The sequence below is a fragment of the Ictalurus punctatus genome, chromosome 15 (assembly GCF_001660625.3).
Source record: "Ictalurus punctatus breed USDA103 chromosome 15, Coco_2.0, whole genome shotgun sequence".
Lineage (NCBI taxonomy): Eukaryota > Metazoa > Chordata > Actinopteri > Siluriformes > Ictaluridae > Ictalurus > Ictalurus punctatus.
Window position 1 is genome coordinate 22627749 of NC_030430.2, and position 27202 is coordinate 22654950.

General features: G+C 43.0%; 1 protein-coding gene across 4 annotated transcripts; it reads right to left on the bottom strand.

Annotated features, from left to right (window-relative positions):
• Positions 1-1044: 1044 nt before the first annotated feature.
• Positions 1045-26679, bottom strand: ankrd52a (ankyrin repeat domain 52a). Of its 4 annotated transcripts, none has more exons than XM_047160345.2 (29): positions 26517-26679; positions 23865-23948; positions 22997-23075; positions 22838-22908; positions 22515-22715; positions 21035-21122; positions 20697-20839; positions 20479-20553; positions 19096-19308; positions 18878-18956; positions 18512-18626; positions 18317-18399; positions 17298-17415; positions 17107-17175; positions 16870-17010; positions 16493-16543; positions 15706-15817; positions 14125-14196; positions 13755-13956; positions 13408-13495; positions 12532-12649; positions 9331-9550; positions 9129-9216; positions 8882-8968; positions 8465-8610; positions 8262-8344; positions 8100-8182; positions 7535-7626; positions 1045-7245 (listed from the first exon to the last, which is right to left on the bottom strand). In XM_047160345.2, the coding sequence occupies exons 1-29, from the start codon at positions 26541-26543 to the stop codon at positions 6995-6997; spliced, it is 3279 nt and encodes a 1092-aa protein (XP_047016301.1). In that variant the 5' UTR covers positions 26544-26679; the 3' UTR covers positions 1045-6994. The 4 variants fall into 4 exon arrangements, with proteins under 4 accessions (XP_047016301.1, XP_047016300.1, XP_017343543.1 ...); XM_047160344.2 differs by having other exon boundaries at positions 13755-13977; XM_017488054.3 differs by lacking the exon at positions 20479-20553.
• Between the last annotated feature and the right edge of the window lie 523 nt (positions 26680-27202).

Below are 27202 nucleotides of genomic sequence, written 5' to 3' on the forward strand. Positions count from 1 at the left end.
TTGTTGTTTTCTTTTAAATCGAGGCTCCTGATTGTTCACGACACGATACTCACGTAGAAACTAGCCGTTGTTCGACGGATTGAAAGTTACACCAATTTGATCATTCGTAAGGCTCACTAAAAAGGTATCAATGGAAGACCGTACCCTGTGGCATGTACTTAAGAACAAAAGGCACAATCCCACATATTTATCACATGGTGGAGGAATTTTTAAAAAGACAGTAAAGATGCTTACAGACTCGTACGTAATAGCAGCATGCCACATGTAGCACTAAATATGGACTAGCTGAGATGCTTGGTCAGTTTTAGATTGGATATGAAATCGACTTCATAGCTTTGCGATTGGCTTTTTATTTTTTTCCTTCTGTTTTTTTTTGTTGTTATATTTATTTATTTATTTATTTTAAAACAATTCACATTGGAAAGAAAGGGAGGAAGAAAAAAATTAAAAATAATTCCTGCATAGCTTTCGTCACATATGATCGGATGGAGTTTAAAGGGATCCCCATATGCCTCGTATAAACACTAGTCTAATCAGGCGATGCGTCATTAAGGGTTTAATCAATTAATCAAACAAGTTGCCAATGAAAGAAAGCAGCTTTTTTTTTTTTTGGTTTTTTTTTTTTGTTTGTTTTTTTTTTTTTTTAAACGACATTCATTCGTTCGCGTATTAAACGGCACTGAAATTTGACTCGAATCTCAGGACAAAGCGATGACAGTGTAGTTGATTAGATTTCACCCTTGGTTAAAAGGGAAAGGACATCAATCGAAGTTTTAAAAGCACCTACAGACTAAAAAAAAAACAAAACAAAATAAACCCACAAACTTTACGTTTCAGAAGGCCTCGTAGCGCCAACTTACTAAACAAAGTTAACGGAATCTTAGTGTATATGCGTGCATCACAAACAGTTGTTATTTATATTATTTTATATATATATATATATATATATATATATATATATATATATATATATATATATATATATATATATATATATATATATATATATATATATATATATATAAAAGTTGTTTTTTTTTAATGTTTGAGTTTTGAGGTAAGATCACAAGTTAAACATGACTGAAAAACCCTTACAGCATGTTTCAGTGCACGGCCCCCCTTCCATTTAACCCTCCGCTCGTTTCTAAACTGCACAACGTTCATGTAGAGAAAAGAACGAAAAATGATGAAAAGTTGATGCTATTTTCTGAAACACTTCCTGCATTAACTGATGAGCAAGGACACACCAGTGCATCCGTGTGCTTTTATATATACACGTCTATATATTCCACGACACACGAGAAATAATAAAAAGGATCTTTTTTTTCTTAGCTTCCCAACACGATCGGTTTTTTTTTCTCCCCAGTTTGTTTTGGTCTTGATGCCAGTTTAGCTCAATGAGCTACTTGGCCTTTTCTAAATGTATTGAGGTTTCTTTTATTACAGAGGTGCCAACGTTGCTAATAAGAAAATCCTAGCAGACAAAGACGCGTGCAGCTTTAGGTCTGCGGACGAGACGCTAATTTATTATAATTAATTTATTTATTTATTTATTAATTTTTTTTTACAAGCAACGGTAAGAAAACGGTGAGGATAAGGTTCGGTGTGATATTTAATTTTAGTGGCCAAAACGTGTCATGTGACATCGTCACAACACGCATTCAGTCAAAGCTAGAACAGCTAAAAAGGTCTCATTTACCAACAAACATCACTGCCAAAGGCCACGCAAAACAATTTCGCCATTTCCAAGTAGTTTTGAAAAAAAAAAAAAAAAAAAAAGGCACAAAAACCCTTGCAGGTTGCATCGTAAATTTTTTCTTTTTTTTTTTTAAACGTATTCGTAAGAATCACAGCAAAAATCGAGCATTTTTGACCGCAACGATCACAAAAAAAAATAAATAAATAATAAATCCACGGAATCCTGTACGGACTGTATTCTGTCCTTTCCCCTTCGGTGAATTGGCTTTTCCTCCGGACAAACCGTACACATTGTTTACTCGGACAGCGCTGTAGTTCTCCCTTATCGCAAATTTGTAAAACGCTACACCAAAACTCTACATGTTGGCACCTCTGGTAATATTATATACTATTTGAGAACGATGAATCTTTTTGGATTCCTTTTAAAAAAAAAATGGTTTTAAAGACAGACTGTAGAGAAAAAAAAGAACAAAAAAAAAAAAAAACCCCATTCCCGTTCTTCATGGACCTAAAGCAACAGCTAGCGTAAAGCCCATCACCTCATTATCTTACCTCCGATACATTTATTATTTTTTTTTAAAACATGCTGCAGATACTAACACGTAAAAGCTCAAATGAAACCCACACAGACACCATCGCACACACAGGATGCTTCCTAATTCGTCCTTGGAGGAAAAAAAGGGAAGAAATTTTTTTTTTTTTTTTTTTAAATAAAATCACCTGACGAAGACCATTAAGCTATTTCGCTTAACCTCTGTGGCATTATGATGCATTCTCTGCAGATATGTGTGCTTCTCGACACAATCTCGCCGTCACGACGACGAGACCCCGTATATTTTACGAAACCTTCTCTCAAGTGCTGCAGCTGCTCGCCCGCTATACCGTTTCCTCTTAAGGCAAAAATCGCTAGAGATAAATAGGACGAAGCAGGAATCAGATAGGTATTTAAATATTGCCTTAAAACGGATGTGTCTTCAAGTAGTAGGGACGTTCAAAGTCCGCTGAGGTAAATTAGACATTCCACCAGTCGACACCACCTTCGAGAGCATCAACTAGACATTAAAACACAGACACGAACGGATTATTATTAAGACGCACTTTTGAAGTAGCTACAAGTTCTCCCCTTTTCCTGCGAACTGGATGCGGGTCACAGAAAGCTGTAGTTGCAAAAGTTTATTTTAAGCGCTGAATAAATCGCAAGCTCCACGTGTTGATCGGTGAGCGTTACTTCGAAGAATAAAAAACAAACAAACAAACAAAAATTAAAAACACAACAACAACAACCCCAAACCCTTACTTTATTTCTACCCTTCTGATAAAGTTAAGGCATTTCTCAGTTGACGAAGAGTTGAGATATCGACCCCCCTCGAAAACAATTACTAAACATTTCCCCGGAAATGCCTCTCGAGATCGCGCGTAATAGAATAACTTCCATACCGTTTACGGATCGATATCGTGACGCGGAAACGACGCTAAAGGATGGCTTTTTCTTTCGAAACTTCTCCCCACCTTTTGCGTTCTTATAGTTTAACTCGAACTAGAATTATTTATATATTCTTCTCAAATAAATATGAATTTGGTTTTTGTTGCAGATCACGCAACATATATTACTGTAGAATTCATTCACATTTCTCTATAAACTCATTCCTATGAAGTGCAGAGAAGAAAATTATGGCACCGGTTTTCAAGAAAGGACCATCGTACGTCGTTTTTTTTTTTTTTTTTTTTTGCATACGGTCGTTCAGCTAAAACCCGCTCCTCTACCGACAACAGCGTGAACGCAACCTCCAGCTACAGAAAGATATCTAGGTCCAGCTTTCCTCTGCACAAGCTGCCTGTTTATTCATCACGGACACACGGATAAAGAACCGATCCAGCTCAGAGAAGCGTCTTCTGATTACTAAATGGCACCGAACGAGAACAGGAAGCACTCTTCGACCGAAGAGATGTCCACTTATTTTTTTATTTATTTTTTTTAAATTACCATTTCGCCTCGACTTCTACTTTACCGCGTTTATAAATCGATACAAGTGGCAGTGCAAATCTATTTTAATGCCTCGATGAACCCCTGTGCATTCACGGTTCTCTCTTCATTTTGGTGGCCTTCTGTATTTAAGGGAAGAAAAAAAATAAAAATAAAATAAAAATCCAGTTAACTCGCTTCTGCTATTCCTGACTAAAAAGTTGAAAACCTAAATATGCCTCGGCCACGTTCGCTACAACACACTCGGAATCGTGAGGACGGCGTGTACGTACGCGCACGCGCAAAAAACACAATGTAGCTGCACGTGAACAGCAAAAGAACGTAGGGTACATCTTCTAATGCTCCATTTGAAAGGACAGTCAGGGGTGGACAAATTCGGGTTTTGCGTTCGGATATTTATAGTTACACGCACGCACTAGACAAAACAAACCAAAAACACACTCCTTATTGAAGTTCATATGCATGTTTATATTTAATGCACTTCATGGTGTTCACACACACACACACACACACACACACACCACTGTAACTATAGCACAAGCTGCTCACTCACGACACTCCAGCTAACGGTAGAACAATCTATTATCATTATTTTTTACAAAGTAGGTTAATCCACAAAAAGCCGATGACGTGAGGACGTCAGGCAACGACTCGCTGACGATTCGTCGAGGGCCGCGAACGTGATCTGCTACATCGGAAACCTTGTAAGAACAGAAAGACTCTCGGACTTCGTTAAACGCGCTCTACTTCCTAACTAGCTCGCTACACGTTTTTACACTTCGTCAGCTCGATGTTTTGTCCCCCCCAATCCCCCCTCCCCCCAACTGCAGTCGACCAAAACACGGAGCTTTTACTTGCCCGGTGTGCCGGCGAATGAATTTATGATGCGTCCACCCCTGACAAGTTCCTTATTTATTTTTGAGTAATAGTTTTAACCATCAAATTAAATTAAAACATCATCACATTTAAATTTTTCTTTCAAGTACATGGTCTGCGATGATTTTATTGCAAAAACCGCGATAAGGCGTGGACCAATTCTCCCGAATTCTTTCGGCGCACGCCTACGATCACCTAAAGCATTGCGATGAATGTTAACACATGGGGCGGGGGGGATTCGAATTTACTGCTGCTTCACTCTATAGGTTCGTTTTTAAAAAAAAAACAAAACAAAAAAAAAAAAAAAACAACAGTTCCCATGGCTTCGGCGAGACTCGGGTACAGTTCGGGTTAAGGAAACGGCTCGGGCGAATCTCTTCAATTCCCTGTGGTCTCAAATATATTGGAAAAAATGTTATAAACAATTAGAATAAACAATAGGGGAAATTAAAAGCCCTTTCGACTGATTGTCTCTTTACTAATTGCGCAAATATTGCATGTCTATAATTTTGCGAATAATATTCCGGTCCGTAAATTTGCTGAAACGCTGTGGCTTTGATGTAAAATGAAAAGGAAGCACATTTGTACACTGAACAATTAAAAAATCAACCTTTGGCAATAAGGAAGCATTCAGTAAACAAACAAACAAACAAAAACAAACGACGAGGGGCAACAGATTTTAAGTATCATAGCCAAGCAGGCGTTTTGTTTTTGCCAAATTATGAACGCTACGAAATTAACGCAACTTTGGTCATAATAATAATAATAATAATAATAATAATAATAATAACAATAACAACCCCCCAAATAAATCCCTATTCGAACATCAGCGATGTGAAATACCACGCAATCGCCGATCCTCGGTTTGAGCAGAAGTTAAAGCCGTACACCCTGACGGGGTAAAAGACGCTCAATTAAAAACAGCTCGCTTCCCGATGAAGGTAACACCGAACTGACAAAAAAAAAAAGTGTTCAAATGAACTCCAAGTGATCCTCCAGCGAAAGGCTCGACTAACGTTTCATATGGCTAAAAGTTAATAGTCTGTAGAGGAAGCACCACTTAAGCTGCGAACGGTGACGAGTCGAACTGAACGGATGTTTTGTTTTTTTTTTTAAAAAAGAAAACCTGTTCGAAAGGCACTGCGAAAGCAGCTCAACATTTCGATATGGTCCGCTGGGAAAACACTACATGGAGATTCCAGCTAGCAGCCGCCGAGTTCCAATCCCCCCCCCAAAAAAAACAAAAACGAGTGTTTGTTATCGCCCTCCAAGATAAACGGTGGTCCCTTAGGAGCGAGGATCAGTTTTCAAAAGGCCTACGTCCACTCTGACGCTTGTGCTTTCGACTTCCTATTCGGTTCGTATCGGTGTCATTTCGGATGACTGATGGTACACCCTGGTGCTTCTCTTTTAATCTGAAATAACAAATACGCTCTGTGTAAACCTATTGCAATGCTCACCCCCCCCCCAGTTTATTCCGTCCTCCCAAATAAAATGCCTACAGTAAACATGCACCATTTGTGACCTTTCGAACACAGAGGTCAATGGTCATTTGGCTTAAGGTTGTATGGTTTCCCTTGTCTCAAAGAAGAAAAAAGAAAAAGAAAAATCTGCTTAGTTTTGTGCTGAAATTGATTGCACCTGACATACAACGCACAAACTTCAAAAAGCAAGAATCAAGTACGGGATGGAAATCTGGTTGGACTGCTCAACACACACAAACATCAGTTTCTCTTTCTCTCCCACACACACACACACACACACACACACACACACACCTATTTGAGACCATCTAATACATGGCCCACATCTTCGAGCTAGTTTACAGTAACCCGTTTAAACTGTTCCTCGGGGCAGGCTGGAAATTCCTCTGCAAGGCCACAGCTTCTTATAAGAAATCCATCTCTCTCTCTCTCTCTCTCTCTCTCTCTCTCTCTCTCTCTCTCTCTCTCTCTCTCACACACACACACGTGAGCAAAAGAATAAAGCAGCTGCATAATACTAACCTTAGCCGAGTAAACTGGGCTTAAATTAACAATTAGTTTAAAAACGACTAGCTAGCACTCATGGAAACTCGAGCACACGAGATGGCTTGGAACATTCGATTTTTTCAAACGAGAACCGACGGGTGATTAAATAAATAAAAACACGTTCGTTCCTGGTCATCCTCTAATAGTAGTAAAAGAAAAGCAGTGATGATGGGGGGGGTGGGGGGGAGGAGGATTGTGTGGCTGTAATTGCATATCTTTTTTTTGACTAGGTGTCTAGAAAGAACGAAAGAAAGAAAGACGAACAGACACATAGGACAGCGAGAGAGAGAGACAGAAAGAAAGAGAGAGAGAGAGAGAAAGAGAAGATCAAACTGAGCATCCATACACACAGACGTGTTATTGTGTGTGTGTTATACGTCGCAAGGGCTCTAGGATGCAGATCGGCTCACTCGGTCAGACAGCCATCCAATCCGAAGGCGGCGCCGTGACGATCTTTGCCGTAGGTGTGGCGAAGGCCTCCGTTGGGCAAAGGGGGGCAAGCGGCTGTGATGCCGCAATGCTTGAGCAGGTTGAGCCTGGGGGAGGAGGGAGAGGAAGAGGGGGCGCTGGAGGAAGAAGGCTTCATGGTTGAGAGGATGAGAGCGAGGCAGTCGGCCACGGCTTTGTTGGGGGCGCATGCCAGGGCAGGGGTATGACCTGAAACACACACACACACACACACACACACACACACACACACACACAATCAAACACCATCCATATCCATAATAAAGCTCAAAACTAAAAGACTACTTTATTTACTGCACTGCGATTTGAATGTTTGTCTACACAGAGAAATAACTGGTCACTGCACACTACGGCTGATTTGGATTATTTCATTAAAGGAAATGAAGACATCTGCAAGGAACTACAGCTCCGCCAATGCAGCACCCGTGCACTTCAAATCTCAAGAGATGATTAGGAGTGTGAACACTAGGTGGCGTACCCTCCTCATCCACTGCCAGCACTGTGGCTCCACGATTCAGCAAAGCCTGAACTACGGTGGCCAGACCGTTCCTGGCTGCGATGTGAAGAGGCCTAGAGGACAGAAAGAGACAGAGTAAACATTAAAAGCACAGAAAACACCTACACACAAAAATAAATGCATCCACTTCTTATTCTGTTTTCACATTCAGCAGGTTCACCATCTTCTGGGTTTTAATAAAATAACAGTTTTGAAACAAATGCTACATGATATTTCTTCACTCCGAATTTTTTTTTTTGATGACTATTATAAAATGTGGAGAAAAAAGAAAAATAACGAACGAGTGTGTCATAACTTTTCACTGGTAAGGTATATGTAATCACAATGCCCAGTCCTGAGATATAAATAGAGGTATTTATTAAATATTTAAAGGAGAATTAAACTGCTGGAGTGGCAACTTTGCTTTGCTGCTAGCTAGTGTGAATGCGGTGTTAGCAAAAAACCCATAGAACACAGACAATTCATGAATATTTAACACAGAGAGAGAGAGAGAGAGAGAGAGAGAGAGAGAGAGAGAGACACTCACATTTGAAGCATGCTGTTGGTTGCGTTGATGAGAATCGGGTTGTGGATCTCTTTCAAGATCAGCATGGCACACATCTCATGAGCCTGTAAGATGCAGACACATGAATACACACAGAGTTTCATGAAGAAGGTGAGGAAACTAGAGGGCTAGAGCAGACAGTACCTTGCTGCAGGCCAGATGCAGGGCGGTGTTTCTGTTCACATCTAGAATGGACAGATCTGCATTGGCTCGATGCAGCAGCAGGGCTGGATACGACAAACAAACAAACAAACAATTGCTGCATCGATATAACTGCTTCAATATTGAATGAATTCAAACCCAAATCCAGCAGTGTTGTAACACCCGTTCTCTTGAGCAGCTCTTACCCACGGCGCCGCTCTTGCCCTTGTCGGCAGCCACCATGAGCGCCGAGCGTCCCGAGTGGTCCACGGCGTTGATGTCGGCCCCCATGCGCAGAATCAGGAGCAGCCCAGAGAGGTCCTCGGCTACGGACGCAGCGTGGAGTGGAGTCCTGCACACAGCGCGCGTTAACAACACACCGAGCCGTTAGAGAGCTCGAGAGAAATCCGGCGAGACCCCAAATGAGGCTTACCACGTAATATGGGACAAGCATTTAGGGCTGCGCAATTATGGCACAAATCATCATCACGATTATTTTGGTCTATATTGAGATCACGATTATTAAAACACGATTACTTCTTGACTTCGGAAACATTTATTGAACTTTTTATTGCATATTTAACAGTGGATTCCTTGAATATAAAATGCTTTTTTTTACAGACCTTCCCTTTGCATCCCTGGCATTGACCAGTGACGGGCCAAAACTGGAGTTCAAGAGAATTTCTGCAGAACCACCATGGCCATTAATTCTAACAAGGGAGGGGGGAAGGGGGACGGGGACGGAAAACACACCATAAGACTGTTATGAAAAACTGATCCATCTCCTCTGATAACAATACACACTTAGAATATAAAAACTGTGCTGCGTATTTAAATAAATCAATAAATCCCTGACTGTGGTGGACTTACAGAGCACAGTGCAGTGGGGTGAAGGGGTTTCCCTCCTCGATAATACATGGTTTCATTTCAAGTAAAACTTCCAAACAGTCTTCATGACCTGCCAACACACACAGAAATAGTTCAGCTAATTCTCACGTTCCAAATATATATCCGGTCAATCAGCTACACCAGGTCGAGCCCCTCTGAAAGGGAGGCGGAGTTAGAGCCTCACCGTGATAGGCTGCCCAGTGTGTGGGGGTGAAGCCGTGGCAGTCAGTGATTGGATGGTGCGGGAAGGTGTGGTCAGCAGCAGACAACAATCTGGACAGGATCTCAGCGTGGCCACAGGAAGCAGCCAGGTGGAGTGCAGTGCAGACCTGAACATCTTTAGTCAGGACTGCGGTATTCTGGGACAGGAGCGCCGTCACGCAGTCCTCCCAGCCGAGCATTGCCTATGAGAAGGAAAGGGGTGTCAACACGAGCGGCATTGTTCACACAACCGCCTGCGTATCTTGCGGAAAGCTACGTCCACTAGATGGCACATCGGAGACAAAACATCCCGGTCCATCTGGTTTCCAATTCACACTATTGTTTTAGCGAAATCATACACAGCGACGTGAAACACGCTCAGAACTCCGTTTGCCTTTAAAACCTTCCTCCGTCAGCGTGATCGGCACCTAGAAGACCAGACCATGCAACAGACCAGACCAGTATGCAACCAGACCTGCTGATAGGTTTAAAGGCTACATGAGAGGTTTTTAACTGGAATAGGAAAACCGGTTAGTGTTCGAACTCAATTGTGATTTAGAGTAGTACGTAGGTATGCGATTTGAGATGCGATGCGAGTCCGTTTATTCGCTTGCTATGCCGTCCAAAGTATTGACGTCGGTATTACACAACGTTGCATGTGTCTCGTTAATTCCTTAGGATGTACACCTGTGAAGCACCGAGCAACCACATGATACGTGTAGCAGAAAACTTGTGTACGCAAGTATAATCAAGCCTTAATAGTTATAATACACGAAGGACGCTGAGAAGAACAGCCTTCTGGGATACATCACGGGTAGAGATCGACCGATAATCGGTAAAATAGTTTCCCCGATATTTAAGCATTTTTCCATAAATCAGATATCGGTTTTGTAATATCGGATCGACCGATAAACGCCATCTTGAGGGTGTTTTGAGAATTGCATGTTTTTTTTTTTTTTTTAAAGGTTAGTTAGAATTATTTTTGTGCTTTATTTGTTTACCTCACTGACACCTTAGTAACAGTGCACTTACTTATTTTTTGCACTCTTCAGACTCCTCTATTTATTGGTGTATAAATAAGAGTTGTTTTGAATGCAAGGAGGAAGTAAGCCCAATCTATTCAGATTGTAATCAGATTCCGGCTGTCAAAACTTCCAAGATGCTCCTCCTTAAATCCTGGGCTCTCAGAACCTCTGTGTAATGACTGGGCCAAACTAAAAGCATCTCAAAGGAAAGGGCGTAAATCTAACAATCCAACTGACCTAACCAATTACCAAACACTTCTCTCCTCTTTTTCCAATAGCATCTCCATTGCTAAAGCCCCATACTATCAAAAGAAGATTGGCAGTTCTCTCAACACCCACACTCTCTTCAAAACCTTTTCTTCTCTTCTCTGTCCCCCTCCTCCCCTTACCTCTCTCACTGCAGACAACTTTGCCACTTTCTTTTCCAACAAGGTTACATCAATCAGGAACCAGTTCTCAACCCCAGACATGCATAGACCGGCTCCTCCTCCGTATAACTCAACTGACTTCCTTCTCTCGCTACTCAGAGACTGATCTCTGTCTCAAAACTCCTCCTCTCTAGCCGTCCCACAACCTGTCCTCTTGAGCTATCCCTTCTCACCTTCTTCAGTCCATCTCTCCCACACTATTACCCGCACTCACACACATCAACACATCCCTTTCTACTGGCACATACCCTAAATCATTTAAGCAGGCCCGGGTTACCCCACTGCTTAAAACGGTTCTGCACTTGGAGGTATTTCTGAAACTCAACAACTCACAACTGGCGTTCCACAGGGGTCAGTTCTGGGTCCACTGCTCTTTTCTATCTACACTACATCTCTAGAGCAGGTGATTGAGTCTCATGGCTTTTCCTTCCAGCCTGACGATCCATCAGTCTCTGCACGTATCTCTGCTTGCCTGTCGGACCTCTCGGTCTGGATGAGGGAACACCGCCTTAAGCTCAACCTGGCAAAATCTGAGCTGCCCGTCATCCCAGCCTGTCCCTCAATCAACCACAACCTCACTGTACAGCGCGGCTCAACCACACTCAAGCCAACCGGGATGGCCAGGAACCTTGGGGTGATTCTTGATGACAGCTTGACCTTTACAGACCACATAACTGCACGGTCCTGTCGGTTCATCCCATACAACATCAAGAAAATCAGACCCTACCTCACCGAACACGCTACACAGACACTAGTCCAGGCTCTTGTTATCTCAAATCTGGACTACTGCAACGCACTACTCTCGGGCCTCCCAGCGGCTCCATCAAACCCCTTCAAATGACTCAGAATGCAGAAGCACGCCTCGTCTTCAACCAGCCCAAGAGAACCCATGTCACACCAGCCTTCATCTCTCTCCACTGGCTTCCTGTAGCCGCCCGTATCAAATTCAAGGCCTTGAGGCACACCTACAAGACCCTGTCTGGAACAGCACCCTCCTACCTCAACTCTCTCCTGAAGGCTTACGTTCCCTCACGCAATCTGCAGTCAATCAACGGCCGACACGTAGTAGTGCCTACTCAGCGTGGCTCAAGGTCCCTTTCAAGAACCTTCAAACTAACTGTCCCTCGGTGGTGGAATGAACTTCCAACCTCAATCCGGACCTCAGAATCTCTCACCATCTTCAAAAACACAGCTAAAGACCCACCTCTTCCGTGAACACCTAACCAACCCATACAAAAACAAACAAACAAACAAACAAAAAAATTACTCTGGCACTTGCACCTCTACTCTGCACACTTTGCTTCTTTCTGGAACTCAATTAACTGATCTTGTATAGTAGCACTACTTGTATTGTTCTCTGCTTGATATATCGCTTTGCTTGTATTTTCTCGTTTGTAAGTCGCTTTGTATAAAAGCGTCTGCTAAATGAATAAATGTAATTTCTAGATTAAGTGCTAGAACCTGAAGTTGAGGTGCCTTCGAATGAGAAACTTCAGTATGTTTCAGAACTATAGTCACAATGGTCAATTTAAAAAAAAAAAAAAAAAAAAAAAAAAAAAAAAAAAAAAAAAAAGTTTCTCCATTCTGCTACACAATTCGACACTACAGGTTGGATTTTAGGTGTATACTGCCACCTAGTGCTCAGATGTCACAAACACATCTTGTGCATGTGCCTATAAAATGTTCAGGAGAATGAATTATTGCGATGCAGCGTGTAACCGTCAGACTGACCGCTCTGTGCATTGCCGTTCTTCCTTTCCTGTCCCTCGAATCAGGACACGCCCCTCGCTCCAGCAGCAGGAGGACGCAGTCGGTGTGACCCCCCAGTACAGCCAGCATGAGAGGAGTTCTGCAGAGGAAAGCCAGAAGTCAATCACACTGATCATGTAATACATATAACGGTAACATACAAGTTGAAAACTGTTAGAAATGATCTATAGTTATTTACAGGACTGTATTAGATGAAATGCATTGGAATACTGTATATCCTTTGGCTCAGGACTCGATATGGGTGCATCTCAATCAGCTCCCTAGGTGGTGAATCAGTATATCGTGTACACAGGTTCGGGCACCGATAAGCACCCTGTCTCACTACGTTTGTAGACAAAGTTGGCTTTGAGTTTGTCGCACATCCCCCCCCCTTCCCTCGAAGCCGAGGGACTTCCAGTACGGGAACATACAACGTGAGCATCGCCGCTCCCTGGTTTTCGCGGTGCATTGTGGAATTTTTTAGGAAGCAAACGTTCCAGTGTGCTGGAAGGATTTTCTGATTGAGACAGCCCTTAAAATGGCCGACTCCCTGACCGGTGTCCTCACTTCCGACCTAGGGAGCTGATTGAGGCGCAACCTATGACTGAATGAAATGCAAAAAGAACGTTTTTTTTCCCCGAACGAAAAGCAAAAAAAAGTTCAGTCTGAGATGACAATGACTTACAGAAGTCCTCTCATCATCACTAATAGCCTAACAAATGCTTGCAATTTCTTTAACCGTTTCTCCATTTGCACGGTCATTAACCAGCTTAGCGTTATTTTGGATCGTAAACATGCATACGACTGGTCCGATGCAGTAGAGCTGCTCAGAAAGAGTGCGAGACGTTGTTCACTCACTGTCCCTCGGTGTCCGAGACATTTGGAAGGTCAATGTCCTCCTCGCTGGAGAGCAGCATCTGCAGACAGTCTGTGTGTCCATTGGCAGCTGAGACACAGACACAGACACACACACACACACCACCTTTTGTGAGGTGAAAATAATCATGGTAATAAACCAGACATGTATTACAGCGTGCTCACACAAAGCAAGTGACCATTTCTATACAACTTAATGACACAGCCCTACGCCCCCGTGGACCAAGACGACTCCAAAACATTACAAAATGCACAGTGAAAGGCATCGAAATAAAAATAAGTCCACCCCCCCTAATATTAACAAAACAGCAGAAGGTAGTGGAGTTTACCTGCGACATGGAGAGGACTCCACTTATCACTGCGCTCCGTGAGCAGGCAGGATGCTGATTGGCTGAGCAGCAGCTCCACACAGCGACTGTGTCCCTTCTGAGAGGCCACGTAGAGCACGGAGCATCCCGCCGAGTCGCACACATCCACACACACGCCCGACTCGACCAACACACTCACACACTCCCAGTGTCCTGCCTCCGCCTGCCAGAGACGAGGAAGCTTCTTAGAAAGAGCAAGGAAATGACGAAACCTCAAATCATAGTGTAATATTAATGTAATTATAACTAGCAAACAATTGCTAGAGAAAACATGATTAATAAATACTGATGAACAAGTGTCAGAAGTGTTCAAAAAAACAAACAAACATACTGCTAAGTGTAAGGGACTGACAGGTCCAGTGCTTTCTGCGTCTCCTGATATATTGTAGGACATCACCAAAAGCTAGAAAGGAAACAAACATGAAATTCATGAAGACATTTCCAAAAACATACCATGAGCACGACTCAATCAGCTCTCTAGCTCCCCAGGTGGTGAATCAGTATATCGTGCACACGGGCTCAGGCACTGGTAAGGACACTGGCTCACTACACATTGTTACACTGATGATTCACTGATTTCTGGCGACATGACTACATTACCGGTCAAAAGTTTGTGGACACTCAGCTGAAACGTTTCTCATGATCTTAAAAAGCTTCTGATCTGATGGTGCGAGATTAAATGTGTGAAATCGGTGTTGTAGACAAATATATAATCGTGCCGACGTATTCATTTCTTTCATTAGAAAACCAATTTTATTTAAATGTTTTTTTAACCGGACGACTCCGAGCGAAATATTTCCGAAGAGCAGCCGATTAGAGTCCAGCGTCGGTGGGAACTCCTTTAATACTGTTTAAAAAGCTTCTCAGGGAAATTCCTCAAGAAATCGCTTGAGAAAACACCAACAATACATTTCTGGAAATTCTAGGTGAAAAGACTGAAGATCAAAGCTAAAATATTAAATTATTTTGGATTTTTTATGACAACATAATTCCCATAGTTCCATTTGGGTTATTCCACAGTTTTGATGACTATTATCCTAAAATGTGTGTGTGTGTGTGTGTGTGTGTGTGTGGGGGGGGGGGGGGGGGGGGGGGTTTAAACAATGAGGGTGTCTAAACTTTTGACTGGTAGCGTACGTCATGCAGGATCATACACTAGTAGCTAGTGGATTTATTGTAAAAAATAAATAAAAAATAAATTTAAAAAACACCATTTAAACTTAAAGTTGTTACGACTCAAACAAACCGTATGCAGAACGTCAAATAAAGTTAAGAACTGTAGACAAAGTCGGCCAAGTATTGATCCTCCCTGGTTTTTGCAGTACTTTGTGGGATTTAAAAAATATATGTTTATTTATTTTTTTTAAATGGCACAAACGTTCCAATGCACTTTCTACGATTTTGCGATCGAGACAGCCCTTAAAATGCTCGACTCCCTCCCTCTTCCGCGCCCTGACTCCTGAACTAAGCAGAGACGCAGATTGAGACACAGCCCAGGGTCAGCAAAAATAACATTTCAATATTCAAATTACGGAGTTTTAAATACGTGGAGACAAAAATAATCCACGTTCAAATGTTACAAAGCTGAGCTCTACTTTTAGTCACGCAATAGTCTATTCGTACGTGGTTACGAAAAACGTTTCACGTTGCGGAGCCTAGCAGAACGCAGCGAGCATTTGAAGGGGAAGAAGACAAAAAACAACAACAACAAAAAAAAAATCAGGTCGTTCCCAGGCATGTTAGTCGCTTATCCGGACCATCGTGAGTGATCTAGAGGAATTCAAACTCTCATGCATTTGTGCTGGACAGGGAAAAACAAGCCTAATGGGGGTGTGTGCAGTCCAACATGAAACCAACCAAGAACCCCAGTGAAAACCACGTGTGTGTGTGTGTGTGTGTGTGTGTGTCTCACCAGCTCGAGGCTCTGCTTGTTGCCGTGGGCGGCCGCGTAGTGGACAGCGCTGTATCCTTTCGAGTTGCACAGGCATGGGTCTGCTCCGTTATCCAGCAAATACTCCACACACCTTAACACCCGGACACAAGAGCACGGTTATACACGACACAGAACAGGAAACTAAACACAAAGTTTTTATACCTGAAGTGTGACCAAGTGCTACATCAGGTAGTCTTTTATCCACTGAAGGAAAAGGAAATTGGTTTAGGAAACATTTTTGCACTGGTTTATGCACCAAAAAAAAAAAAAAAAAAAAAAAAAAAAAAAAAAAAACCCATTACATAAACCAGGTGTGGGACGCATAATAAATAAATAAATAAATAAAATAAATAAATAAATAAATAGTGAAAAATTAGACAGATTTCCCCATGTAAAGTCAAATCCTCAAGGGTCTAGACAGCACATGGGTCACGCAGCAGTTAAACAAAATGTTTTAACGCTCTAAGCGACGTACAGCATCGCTTCCAACAGACAATTCCTTAGCGATAACATTAGAATCGCGGCTCTAAATCCTCGGTCTGCAACTGTCAACATATCATACTTTAAATACATTTTTAATGCCGGATTATGAAACTAACTTCAACTGCACGCCGAAAACCGGATAAAGCACCAGTAGAGGCACCTTGTTGGTAGAAAAAAAAAAAAGGTCTTCTGCGATTATTATTTTGTGCTTAAAAAGAGTCTCTCGCTCAAACATGCAAAAACAACAACGAGCTTTAATCAATGGTTGACAGGAAAGCCATACATGAATGACTCCTTCTCTCCATCCTCCGGACTCTGCTGACCTCTATCCACCCTGAGAGCGAGAGAGCGAGCAAGGGAGGAAGTGGAGACAAAAAAAGAAAGAGAGAAAACAAGAGAGTGAGGGGGTGAGAGCGCAAGAGAGAAAAAGAACCAGAGAGAAACCGAGTCAGAGCGTGAGAGCAAAAGATAGTGACAGTGAGAGAACACGAGAGAGACAGAAAGAGAGGGGTGAGGGAGAGAGAGAGAGAGAGACTAATTCAGATACATGAACATTTGCGGCTTTTACATGATACACGAGTATATTTGTGTGTGTGTGTGTGTGTGTGTGTGTGTGTGTGTGTGTGTGTGTGTGTGTGTGCGCGCGCGCGCACGCGTTACCTGCAGAAAGCTGTGGAAGCAGCTGAGTAGTGTAAAGGTGTGCAGCCGGTTTGGTCGGGCTCGTTGACCTCGGCTCCTGCTCCCACTAGAATCACCACACACTGATACCTCCTGTTAGCAGCCGCATAGTGCAAAGGGGTCCTGGACAGAAAGAAGAAAAAAAAAAAAAAACACATGCATTAAAAACACACAATTTTTTTTTAGTTACAGTACAAAGCGTAGACAATTAGCGCTTACCTCCCAAACTTGTCTTTCTTATTCATGTCCGCGCCACTGCTCAACAACAGGTTCAGACATTCAGTGTTTCTGCATTGCAAAGGAAAAGAAGGAGAAATGAAAACTCGGCACACGACCGCCTCTCGGTCCACGAATCAGAAAACGAGTGCATGCTCAGTGTGCTGTATGTGTGCATGGAGTTGCTGTCTGACCCTCCAGAGGCAGCAGCGTGTAAGCAGGTTCTCCCGTACTCGTCCGGAGTGTTGATGTCGAAGCCGGCCGAGAGCACGTGCTCTTTGCTCATCGACAGCACGATGCTGTACAGCTGACCTGCTCAGAAATCACACAAACAAAGAACAACAGTAAAAATACTGGCAACAGTATGATAACCCAGTCTAACGAGTCGACTCAACACCGGTATCGACAGGGATATTTGCTAACTTGTTCACCCTTAAAATATACCCCACACATGAAGGAAGCTATTAAAAGAAAAACTATTCCAGACATTTGGCCTTGCTGTGACCTTGATCCTGTGTGGATCAATTTCGAAATCTAAAATCAGCTGGCACAGCAGTACAACTAAAAGGTTTAGTTTACCAACAAACATCACATCACTGAGAGAGCGTGAAAAACAAGTTTGCACAATCGCAATGTCGACAATTCAAGTAGTTTTCCACAACAACAACAACAAAAAAAAAAAACAACCCTCTGCAAGTCGCATCGCATAAATCCTACAAACGTTCAACCGCTCGTTCTTGAGATATTGTGCTAATGAGAATAACAGACATGTGGTAGCTAGCCAAAATAATGGGCCTTGTGCTCCTGAACATGAGCATGTGGGTAACATCTCTGTACGACAAACAGGAAGGAAAATATTTAAAATAAAGTTTAAAAAAAAAAAAAAAAAAAGCATTTGACCTTGCTGTGACCTTGACCTTGTTTGGATCAACTCCAAAATCTAATCAGTTCATCCACTGGTTACAATAATAATGACGTGGGTAGGGTCATATATACGTAGGTGTCTGTAGTGTAGAGTTCAGATATCAGGTGATCAGGTTAAAGAAAAAACAACAACAAAAAAAAAAACAAACAAAAACAAATGGACAGGTAGCTGGTAGAAGTCAGGCGTTTACGCAGCGTGTTTACGGCTGACTCGATCATGAGACAGACCTACCCTAAAACAGTGCGATTTGGAAATTAAATATGCGCAGCGTGTGCGATTAAGACGTACCTGAGGAGAGCAGCTTGCGACAACAGTCAGAGAACCCGTAGAGCACGGCTAAGTGCAGTGGGAACATCCCGTGAATCCCTTGCCTGTGAGAAAGAAGGTTACACTTCATGCTAATCCATTTCTGGTGCATACTTCAAGATCACACTTTATTTTACATAAACAAACACACACACACACACACACACACACACATACCTGGCTGTATCAGCACCATTCGTCATTAAGGTGCTGATGAGCAGCTCATGGCCATACATAGCAGCAACATGAAGAGGAGTATTGCCATATCTGTCCACACAGTCTATTTCCCCACCTGAGAGAGAGAGAGAGACACACACACACAACCAGAAAGAAACACAGACAGACAGAAAGAGAGAGAGAGAAAGAGAGACACATGGACAAAGAGAGAGAGAGAAAAAGAGACAGACAGAGAGACACAAACAGACAGAGAGAGACACAGACAGACAGAAAGAGAGAGAGACACATACACAAAGAGAGTAAATACAAGAGAAAGGCTTTTTTAAAAAAGTGTGTATAAGGGGGGAAAAAAGTAGTCTATTTCACCGTTCTGAATGAGAATCTGGGAGCGAGTGAAGCGTCCGTGGATGGCTGCCATGTGGAGGGGGCTCTTGCCTTCTTTGCTCTAAACAAAAGCAATAAATCCAGAATCAAATCAGAGCGAGTACAGGAAGTGTTTTCTAGACCTGTACACCGTTTAAAGGCAACGGATCAAACATCCTAAGAACAGAAAAACATTTCTTGGCGTTGTGACTGCAGCAGACCTGCATGTTGACATCCGCCCCGTTGTTGACCAGCAGCTCCAGACAGAGGGCGCCGTTGGTGGACACGGCAGCCAGGTGCAGGGGGCTGAAGCCTCGCTGATTGGGCTGGTTAACGTTAGCGCCGCGGTTAACCAGCTCATTAGCGACAGCTTCCTGCCCCATATAACAGGCTACATGTAGAGCGGTGTTTCCAAACGCATTGGGCTCATCGATCTGTGCAGAACACAAACACGCCATGACGTCACGGTGTGTAAAACGACCGGAAAAGCAGTTGCTTGGTCACAGACGATAACAAACGCGAGCATTTTCACAAGATTTAATACACACATTTTAGACACACTTAAACTAGCCGTTCACCTGCACGTTAACGTTACACTACGTTTCACTGAACCTTTAATACCACAGCGCTGCTGATTGGACAGAAGTCGTCGATTAATTTTCTGTAACAGCAGCTCTGATGATACAGCCACCAGCAAGACCAATAGCGATAGTTACATTAACCCGCTCGTTCAAATGCGTTACCGTTTCTATAGTAACAGCTCATGCAGAGGGGTTTGTACGTAATTCATGTAAAAATTCTAACACTTTATTAGGAGCACTAATATGAATATTGGGTAGGGCTTTCCTTCGCTCTCAAAACAGCCTCAATTCTTCATGGCATAGATTCCACAAGATATTGGAAACATTCCTTTGAGATTCTGGTCCGTGTTGAAATGATCTTGAAGTCATGCTGCGAATCTCCTGCTCTGCCACATCGCAAAGGCGTTCTATTGGATTCATATCCAGTGACTGGGAAGGCCACCGCACCCATTGTTCCTGAAATCAGTTAGAGACGACTTTTGCTTTGTGACATGGTGCAATAACATGCTGGAAGGAGCCATAAATTGTGGTCTTGAAGGTCGCACACGGTCAGGAAAAATACTCAAATATGTTGTGGTCTTCAAATCGATGGATGATTGATTGGTATTAACAGGACCAAAGTGTGCCCCCCCCAAAAAAAAAAAACCACAACTACTATTCCCCACACCATTACACCGCCTCCACCAGCCTGGACTGTTTGGGTCAGGATGGGTCCATGGATTCATGCTGTTTCTGCCAAATTCTGACACTACCATCTGCGTTCCTCGGCAGAAATCCAGATTCATCAGACCAGGCTATGTTTTTCTAGTCGTCAACCGTCCAGTTTGGGCGAATGCACCCACTGCTGTTTCTAATACAGTGCCCGGTGAGCGTATATTGTTTACCTAACACAATTTGTTGTTTTCTGTTATTAAAAAAAATGTCTTAACTCAAATCATGTGATTTGTGCTCAACACTAGCCCTGTGTTTACATTACTACAAAATGACACCATAAACACACACAAACACCGGCACATTCCTTACACAAAAGTCGTCCACATTTAACTCGGATGTCCAGCCTGGAAATATCTGATCCTCATCTTGGCTATTACTGTGCGTCTGAAAGAAACAGTACTCACTACACGTCATGCTCATTTAGTCCAAATGTTTTGCGTTCGGTTTTATTAACGAGCAGTAAAGCCTTGTGCGTTTAGACCAACAGTAAAGGCGTGCTTCGACAGCATTGAGATCAGTACGCTGACCTCCGCTCCGCTGCGTAACAAGTACTTGACCACGTCGACGTGTCCACTGGCGGCGGCGGCGTGCAGAGGAGTGTAGCCTCGCTTGTCCTTACAGCTTTTATCTGAACCTTGAGACACCAGTAACTTCACCACGTCCAGATGACCTGAAGTAGACATATAAACAATAAAAAAATAAATAAACAAATAAAGTAGTACTACATATCACATATGTATATGGAACACTGAGCTACGCCAGCGTTCAAGTGAGACTGCTGCGATCCTACAGAATGACTCAAACTACAGGACGGGTCATGAACCCAACGATTACAGAAAGATTAATGTATTGAGAAATGACTCACCGAGGTACGCTGCCCAGTGGATGGGCTGCCTCTCCTTCTTATCACTGGCACTCAGATTGGCCCCTCTGTTCAGCAGCAATTTAACCATCTGAAAAATATATATATATTAATATATAAAGATTTGATTTAAAATAAGCTGATGATTAGAACGCAGACATTTAGAAATAGAGAGAGAGAGCCATCATCATTCACAGCTACACTCTGCTATGGGTGTGGCGCTTGTCCATCTGTTCATGTTTTTATTCTACAGGGTGTCCCAAACGTCTTCATACACAGGGGAAATCAACACTAACAAAATATTTCCCAAAATTTCTCATACTATATTACACACTACCAACCAAAAGTTTAGACACACTCATTTCCCCGCCCCCCCCACCCACATTTTAGAATAAGAATAAAAAAAATAAAATAAATCATCAAAACTCTGGAGTAGCACAAACGGACCTATGGGAATTAGATTGTGGTGATAAAAAAAAACAACAAAATAAAATCAAAAATAATTTAGTATTTTAACATCTTCAAAGTCAACGCCCTTTTCGCCTAGAATTTCCAGAAATGCATTCTTGGTGTTTTCTCGAGCGATTTCTTGGAGGAATTTCCCAGAGATGCTTTTTAAACAGGATTAAAGGAGTTCACACCGACGCTGGACTCTAATCGGCTGCTTTTCGGAAATATTTCTCTACCCGACTCGGCCGTTTAAAAAAATATTTGTAAATAAAATGTTAGATTTTTAATGAAAGAAACGACTATGTTGGCACGATCATCTTTCCTCTACAACACCAATTTCACACACCATCAGACCATGAGAAACATTTCAGTCAAGTGTGTGTGATATATATATATATATCCCAAGATATTTTGGCACTACAGCAGTAATATCTAGAATTCTCAGCAGACCTGTAGTGTAGCGACCTCAAGCATCCTGCCTACGCCCTGCACAGCACATCCGCTCTCGGGCTGAAACGCTGATTAAAACCTACGCCTATGTACCGCGTTTGACCCACGTCTAAAAACGATTCAGAAACTTGTCAAGTGTTGGTCTTCATGGAAAACAAATACAGCTTTTTTTTTTTTAAATTTAAAAACGTTTAATCCGTAAAACAAACCGTTTCAGTTCGTTCTTCTTCGTCCTAGAAATCAAATCAGGTTCTTGGTGTTCATCAACAGAATAGAGAATACATTTTATTCATTGCTGAATGCAAAAGGTTTTGCTTGTGTAATTAATATTCAGGAAATAACGGTTTTATTCTCTGTAGTTATGTAAAACCAAATCGACAGCAGATCATCCACTCAGAGTCTTATACTGACGTACCGAATACGCAGCGTGCCTGTTATGACTAATTAAGCATTCTTCTGCAGTGAGCGTTATGCGACTGGGGACGCATCCATGAATTCTCTTGAAATGTGTTTGGATTGGCTGCGGTGTGAACGGTGAGAGATGAGAGTGTAGAAGTGACCGAAACAGAAGCAGGGGTCTGACCTCGTGGCAGCCGCTCTGGGCGGCGTGGTGGAGGGCGGATCTGCCCGTGCGGTCGGCCATGTTCACACTGCTGATGTGGGACAGCAGAGTTTCAGTGCAGCGCATGGCTCGGTTTGCTGAAGCGACGTGCAGTGCCGTCTGCCAGTACTTATCCCTCGCCGTCACGTCGGCCCCTTTTCGCAACAACAGCCCCACTGCCCTCTGTGAAATAATAATAATAATAATAATAATAATAATAATAATATAAGAAGAAAAACAAACAAAAAAGATCACGAGATGACGGTTCATCGTGTAACGCACTGACGATGATTCAGGCGACTCACCTCGTTCCTGGAGGCCGCTGCTCGGTGTAACGGCGTCAGCCACATGTGGTCCTTTGCATTAACGTTCGCACCTAACGAATAAAACGAGCAGGATAGTTACGGAGCAGTACATCAGCTAACACGCACAGCAGTGTGTTGAAATATGACGCGAATAAGCACCTGCAGTGATGAGGAGGTCCATGATATGGACGTCTCCCAACCAAGCTGCAGCGTGCAGAGGCGTGCGTCGCTCCTGGTCCTGAAACACAACAAGGACAAAAATACGTTATCCTTTAGGAAAGAAAACGCCTGGTGTGCCCTGTTTAACCTTTTTCACTTCACTGTGACCATTAGTAAAGGAGTATTTTAACACTTAATCACATTAGAGACATAAAACAATTGAATCTAATCTAATAGTGCAGGACATTAGGTGTACGTCCAAATGTGGCCAAAAGTATGTGGACACCAGATCACCACACCCATATGTGGTACTTCCCCGAAATGGTTGCTACATAAGTTTGAAGCACGCAATACTATAAAATGTCTTTACATGCCGTAGTGTTCGACTTTCCCCTTCACTGGAACTAAAATGCCCAGACGCTGTTCCAGCGCGACAACGGTCCTGTACACAAAGCGAGTGCCATGAAGACGTGGTTCCCCAAGGTTGGCGTCGAAGAACTTCGAGTGTCCTCCACCTCAACCCAACTGAACACCTTTGAGATGAATCCTAACCTGACATCAATAATGCCCCTGTGGCGCTCCAAAAACTAGCAGAAGGCCGTCCCGGAAGAGTGGAGGTTATTATAACAGCCAAAAAGGGGACTAAGTCTGGAATGGGATGTACAACAAGCACATATGGGTGCACCGGTCAGGCGTCCACAAACTTTTGGCTATATAGTGTACTAACACCGATTTGTGAACATGTGTCAGGGTTGCGTGTGCATCCAAAATGTGAACAAATATCAGCATAGAGGCATTGACATTTCCTGATCCGAGAAAGAGGGGGGAAAAAAAGGGGGGGGGGGAGAGAAAAAGAGTGAAAACATACCAGTGCATTGACTTCATCTTTCTTGTGCAAATATAACTGAACTTCATCTGTATTCCGATTAAAGACGGCCTGGACCAGAGGTGGCTGAGGGACACAGAGAAGGACATGGTTAGAAATATGGAGATTAACGCTGCAGAAATATGCAGGATGCGAAACATTCACCGGAAACACGCAGAGTGTCCATGATTAACCCTCATCCAGTGCCGAAAGCACCTACAATGGGCACGTGAGCATCAGAACAGAACCATGGACAGATGGAAGAAGGTGGCCTGGTCTGATGAATCGCGTGTTCTTTTACATCATGTGGACGGCTGGGTGTGTGTGCGTATCACTTACCTGGGGAAGAGATGGTACCAGGACGCACTATGGGAAGAAAGCAAGCTGGAAGAGGCAGTGTGATGCTCTGGGCAATGTTCTGCTGGGAAACCTCGGGTCCTGGCATTCATCTGGATGTTACTTTGATGCGTACCACCTACCTAAACATTGCTGCAGACCAAGTACACCCCTTCACGGCAACGTGCAATGGTATTCCCTAACTACAGTTTCCTCTTTCAGCAGGATTATTTGCCTTTCCATGCTGCAAGAATTGTTCAGGAACGGTTTGAGGAACATGACTGGCCTCCAAATTCCCCAGATCTCGATCCGATCGAGCATCTCTGGGATGTTCTGGCAAACAAGTCCGATCCATAGAGGCCCCACCTCACAACTTGCAGGACTGCTGTTAAGTAACAGCTGACTGCTGTTAAAGGATCTGCTGTGAATGTCTTGGTTCCAGACACCACAGCACACCTTCACAGCTCTTGTGGAGGCCATACCTCGACAGCTCAGAGCTGTTTTGGTACCACGATGGCAACCTACACGATATTAGGCAGGTGATTTTAATCTTATGTCCCCACTCCTTAACGCATCTCGTCACGTTACCGAGAAACCCGAAAGTGCGAAGTCCTCATGTCCCGAAGACTTTCCTGCGTCCGAAAACGTGAGATCGAAGCTTTAGCTCAGACTGTTACGACACGCTGATGCTGGAGACGCTGTACAGGAATAACTTCAGCGGATCAACAGCGTTCTTTGTTAAAGAACAGCACTGTAGTGTTGAGCAGCGCGGCAGGAGTACTGCAGCCTCACAGCTCCAGGGTTTGACTCCAAGCTTGGTTTACTGTGGGTTCTCCAGTTATCTCCACCTCCCAGAAACATGCCAGGAGGTGTGCTGGTGCCTCTAAATTGCCCGTAATTGTGAATAAGTGTGCGTACGTGTGTGTGTGTGTGGGGTACGGTGTCCAGCAGGGGCCAACGTGCTTCACATACAAATGCAGATCCAATGCAATAAGCCGAAAAACACAAAGGAAAAGGTTTACAACGAAACAGAAACTCTTCCAAGGGACGCCAGATGGAAATACTCAGCGGAGCGTTCGAAAAAGAGGCCGGACTCACAAGCCGAATACGTTTACTTACGATTTAACAGTCAAATTCAGTCTCGTTTTGATCTCGAGTTGTCCATGCAAGCTGTTTATATGTGACTGGGGGTAAAATAAATAAAGTAGGCGAACATAAACACATTAACCAGACGAATAATTCGACAAGCACGTCCCTCGTGAACATTTCCGGTTTGTCGTGGACCGTTCGCCTTGTTGCAGGGTGTCTGATTTCACCCGCGTTCTGTCTATTCGCAGCGTTCGGCGGACTGCAGAAAAAATCCGCAGATGTTTCCAAACTGTATCTGCATCGCTTCGGCCGGGGCGCGCGAGTTACCGTACCACGGTGTCCTGTGATGGACTGGCATTTCCAGTGCCCACTCCAGGGCGTGTTCACACTCAGACCCCGCATTCCCGGGACAAGGCATCAGAGTCTCCACAACCCTAACCGAGATAAAGCTCTTAGAAAACATGAATGCATGAATGGGAAAGGTTAGGGAAGATAATGCAACTCGTCCTCCATACAAGTCACGGTGAACGAGCTGTTGCTATAGAAACGATAACGTGTTATAAACAGCGCATTAACACAGTATTAACCTGTCCATTGCAGCCGGAACTACTTTCAGAGCTGCTGTTAGAGAAAATCAGACTTAAACAACGCTGGGTGAGAAAAATAAATGAAGTCACGTGTAAACTGAATGAAGCTGGAAGAGTAATATAATATATACAAAACACGCCCTTTAAATATCAATCATGTATAGTTGTCCATGTTAGGCAATTTGATAATAATAATAATAAAAATTATTATTATTATTATTATTATTATTATTATTATTGTTTACAACGTGCTCTTTGTGATTTAGTTTTTCTTTATGCTAAAATAATTTCAAGCAGACAGAAAGTGAAAGGGGGGAAAAAAGGCCAATATGTCGGGTTGGGTTAATATTAGCAAACCTAGCAAGCCGGCTAACATCCGCGCTCAACAACCAGCAACCATTTTAATTTTATTCTGCAAAACAATTTAACACCATCACATCCCGCGTGAAACTGCAAATAAAAGAAATAAAACGACTTAACCAAGCTCACAGTGGACTCATGCAACAGAAGAGCAAAGCGTAAACAATCGTAGCTTGGTACGCTGTTAGCTAGGTAATTAGCAACGCTAAGCTAAGCGAAGCTAAGCTAAGCTAAGCTAAGCGTACGCGGAGCTTTGCAAATGATTAGCGCGTTTTTGCCATACCTGGTCAGAAATATTTAACAGCACCATCTCCCAGTGCCAGTGAGGGACGAAGCTCCCTCATTAGGATAGACGACACTATTGCAAAAACAGAAAGTCTGAGGTTAAACGAATGAAAAGCAGAAAACGAAAACAGACAGCGACACCAGAGGAGGGGGAAAAAAAAACTCGTAATGGCTACCGAAGTTCTTCTTCTTCGTCTCTTTCCTTATATGGAGCGTGACGCGCGTTCTCACGTAGTTTATATGTCACAGCGCCACATAGTGACCCGGAAGGTTTGAACTTTCCCATTCACCTGGACACCTGACCTGATCATCACACCCATACAAGGATCTTCTCCAAACTGTTGCGACAAATTTGGAAGCACATAATTGTCTAGAATGTCGTTGTATGCTGTGGCAGTAAGATTTCCATTTCATTGGAACTAAAAGATCCAGCATGACGATGCCCCTGTGCACAAAGCGAGCTCCATGAAGACATGGTTTGTCAAGGGTGGAGTGGAAGAGTGACCGAATGAACATTTATGATTTTTTATCTTTCATCTATACACATTTTTAAAAGTTTATAAGTTGGCATTATTTTATACAGACCATTAAAATATGTTTAATAGACCTTAAAATGGTTTATATACCAGATCTGGCTTTTTTTCCCCCTCCACACAAAAAGTTTGAAAGGTGTGTAGGATTAAG

What these genes read in the sequence shown, in the direction of transcription:
- ankrd52a (XM_047160344.2), bottom strand. Translation starts at nt 26,543, where the DNA reads ATGGTGCTGTTAAATATTTCTGACCAG. An exon ending in TCGCAAGCTGCTCTCCTCAG is followed by an intron (nt 17,416 to 18,316) that starts GTACGTCTTAAT and finishes ATTTCTGAGCAG; the next exon opens with GTCAGCTGTACAGCATCGTG. An exon ending in ACAAGCAGAGCCTCGAGCTG is followed by an intron (nt 14,197 to 15,705) that starts GTGAGACACACA and finishes TTTCCTTTCTAG; the next exon opens with CTTTTGGTGATGTCCTACAA.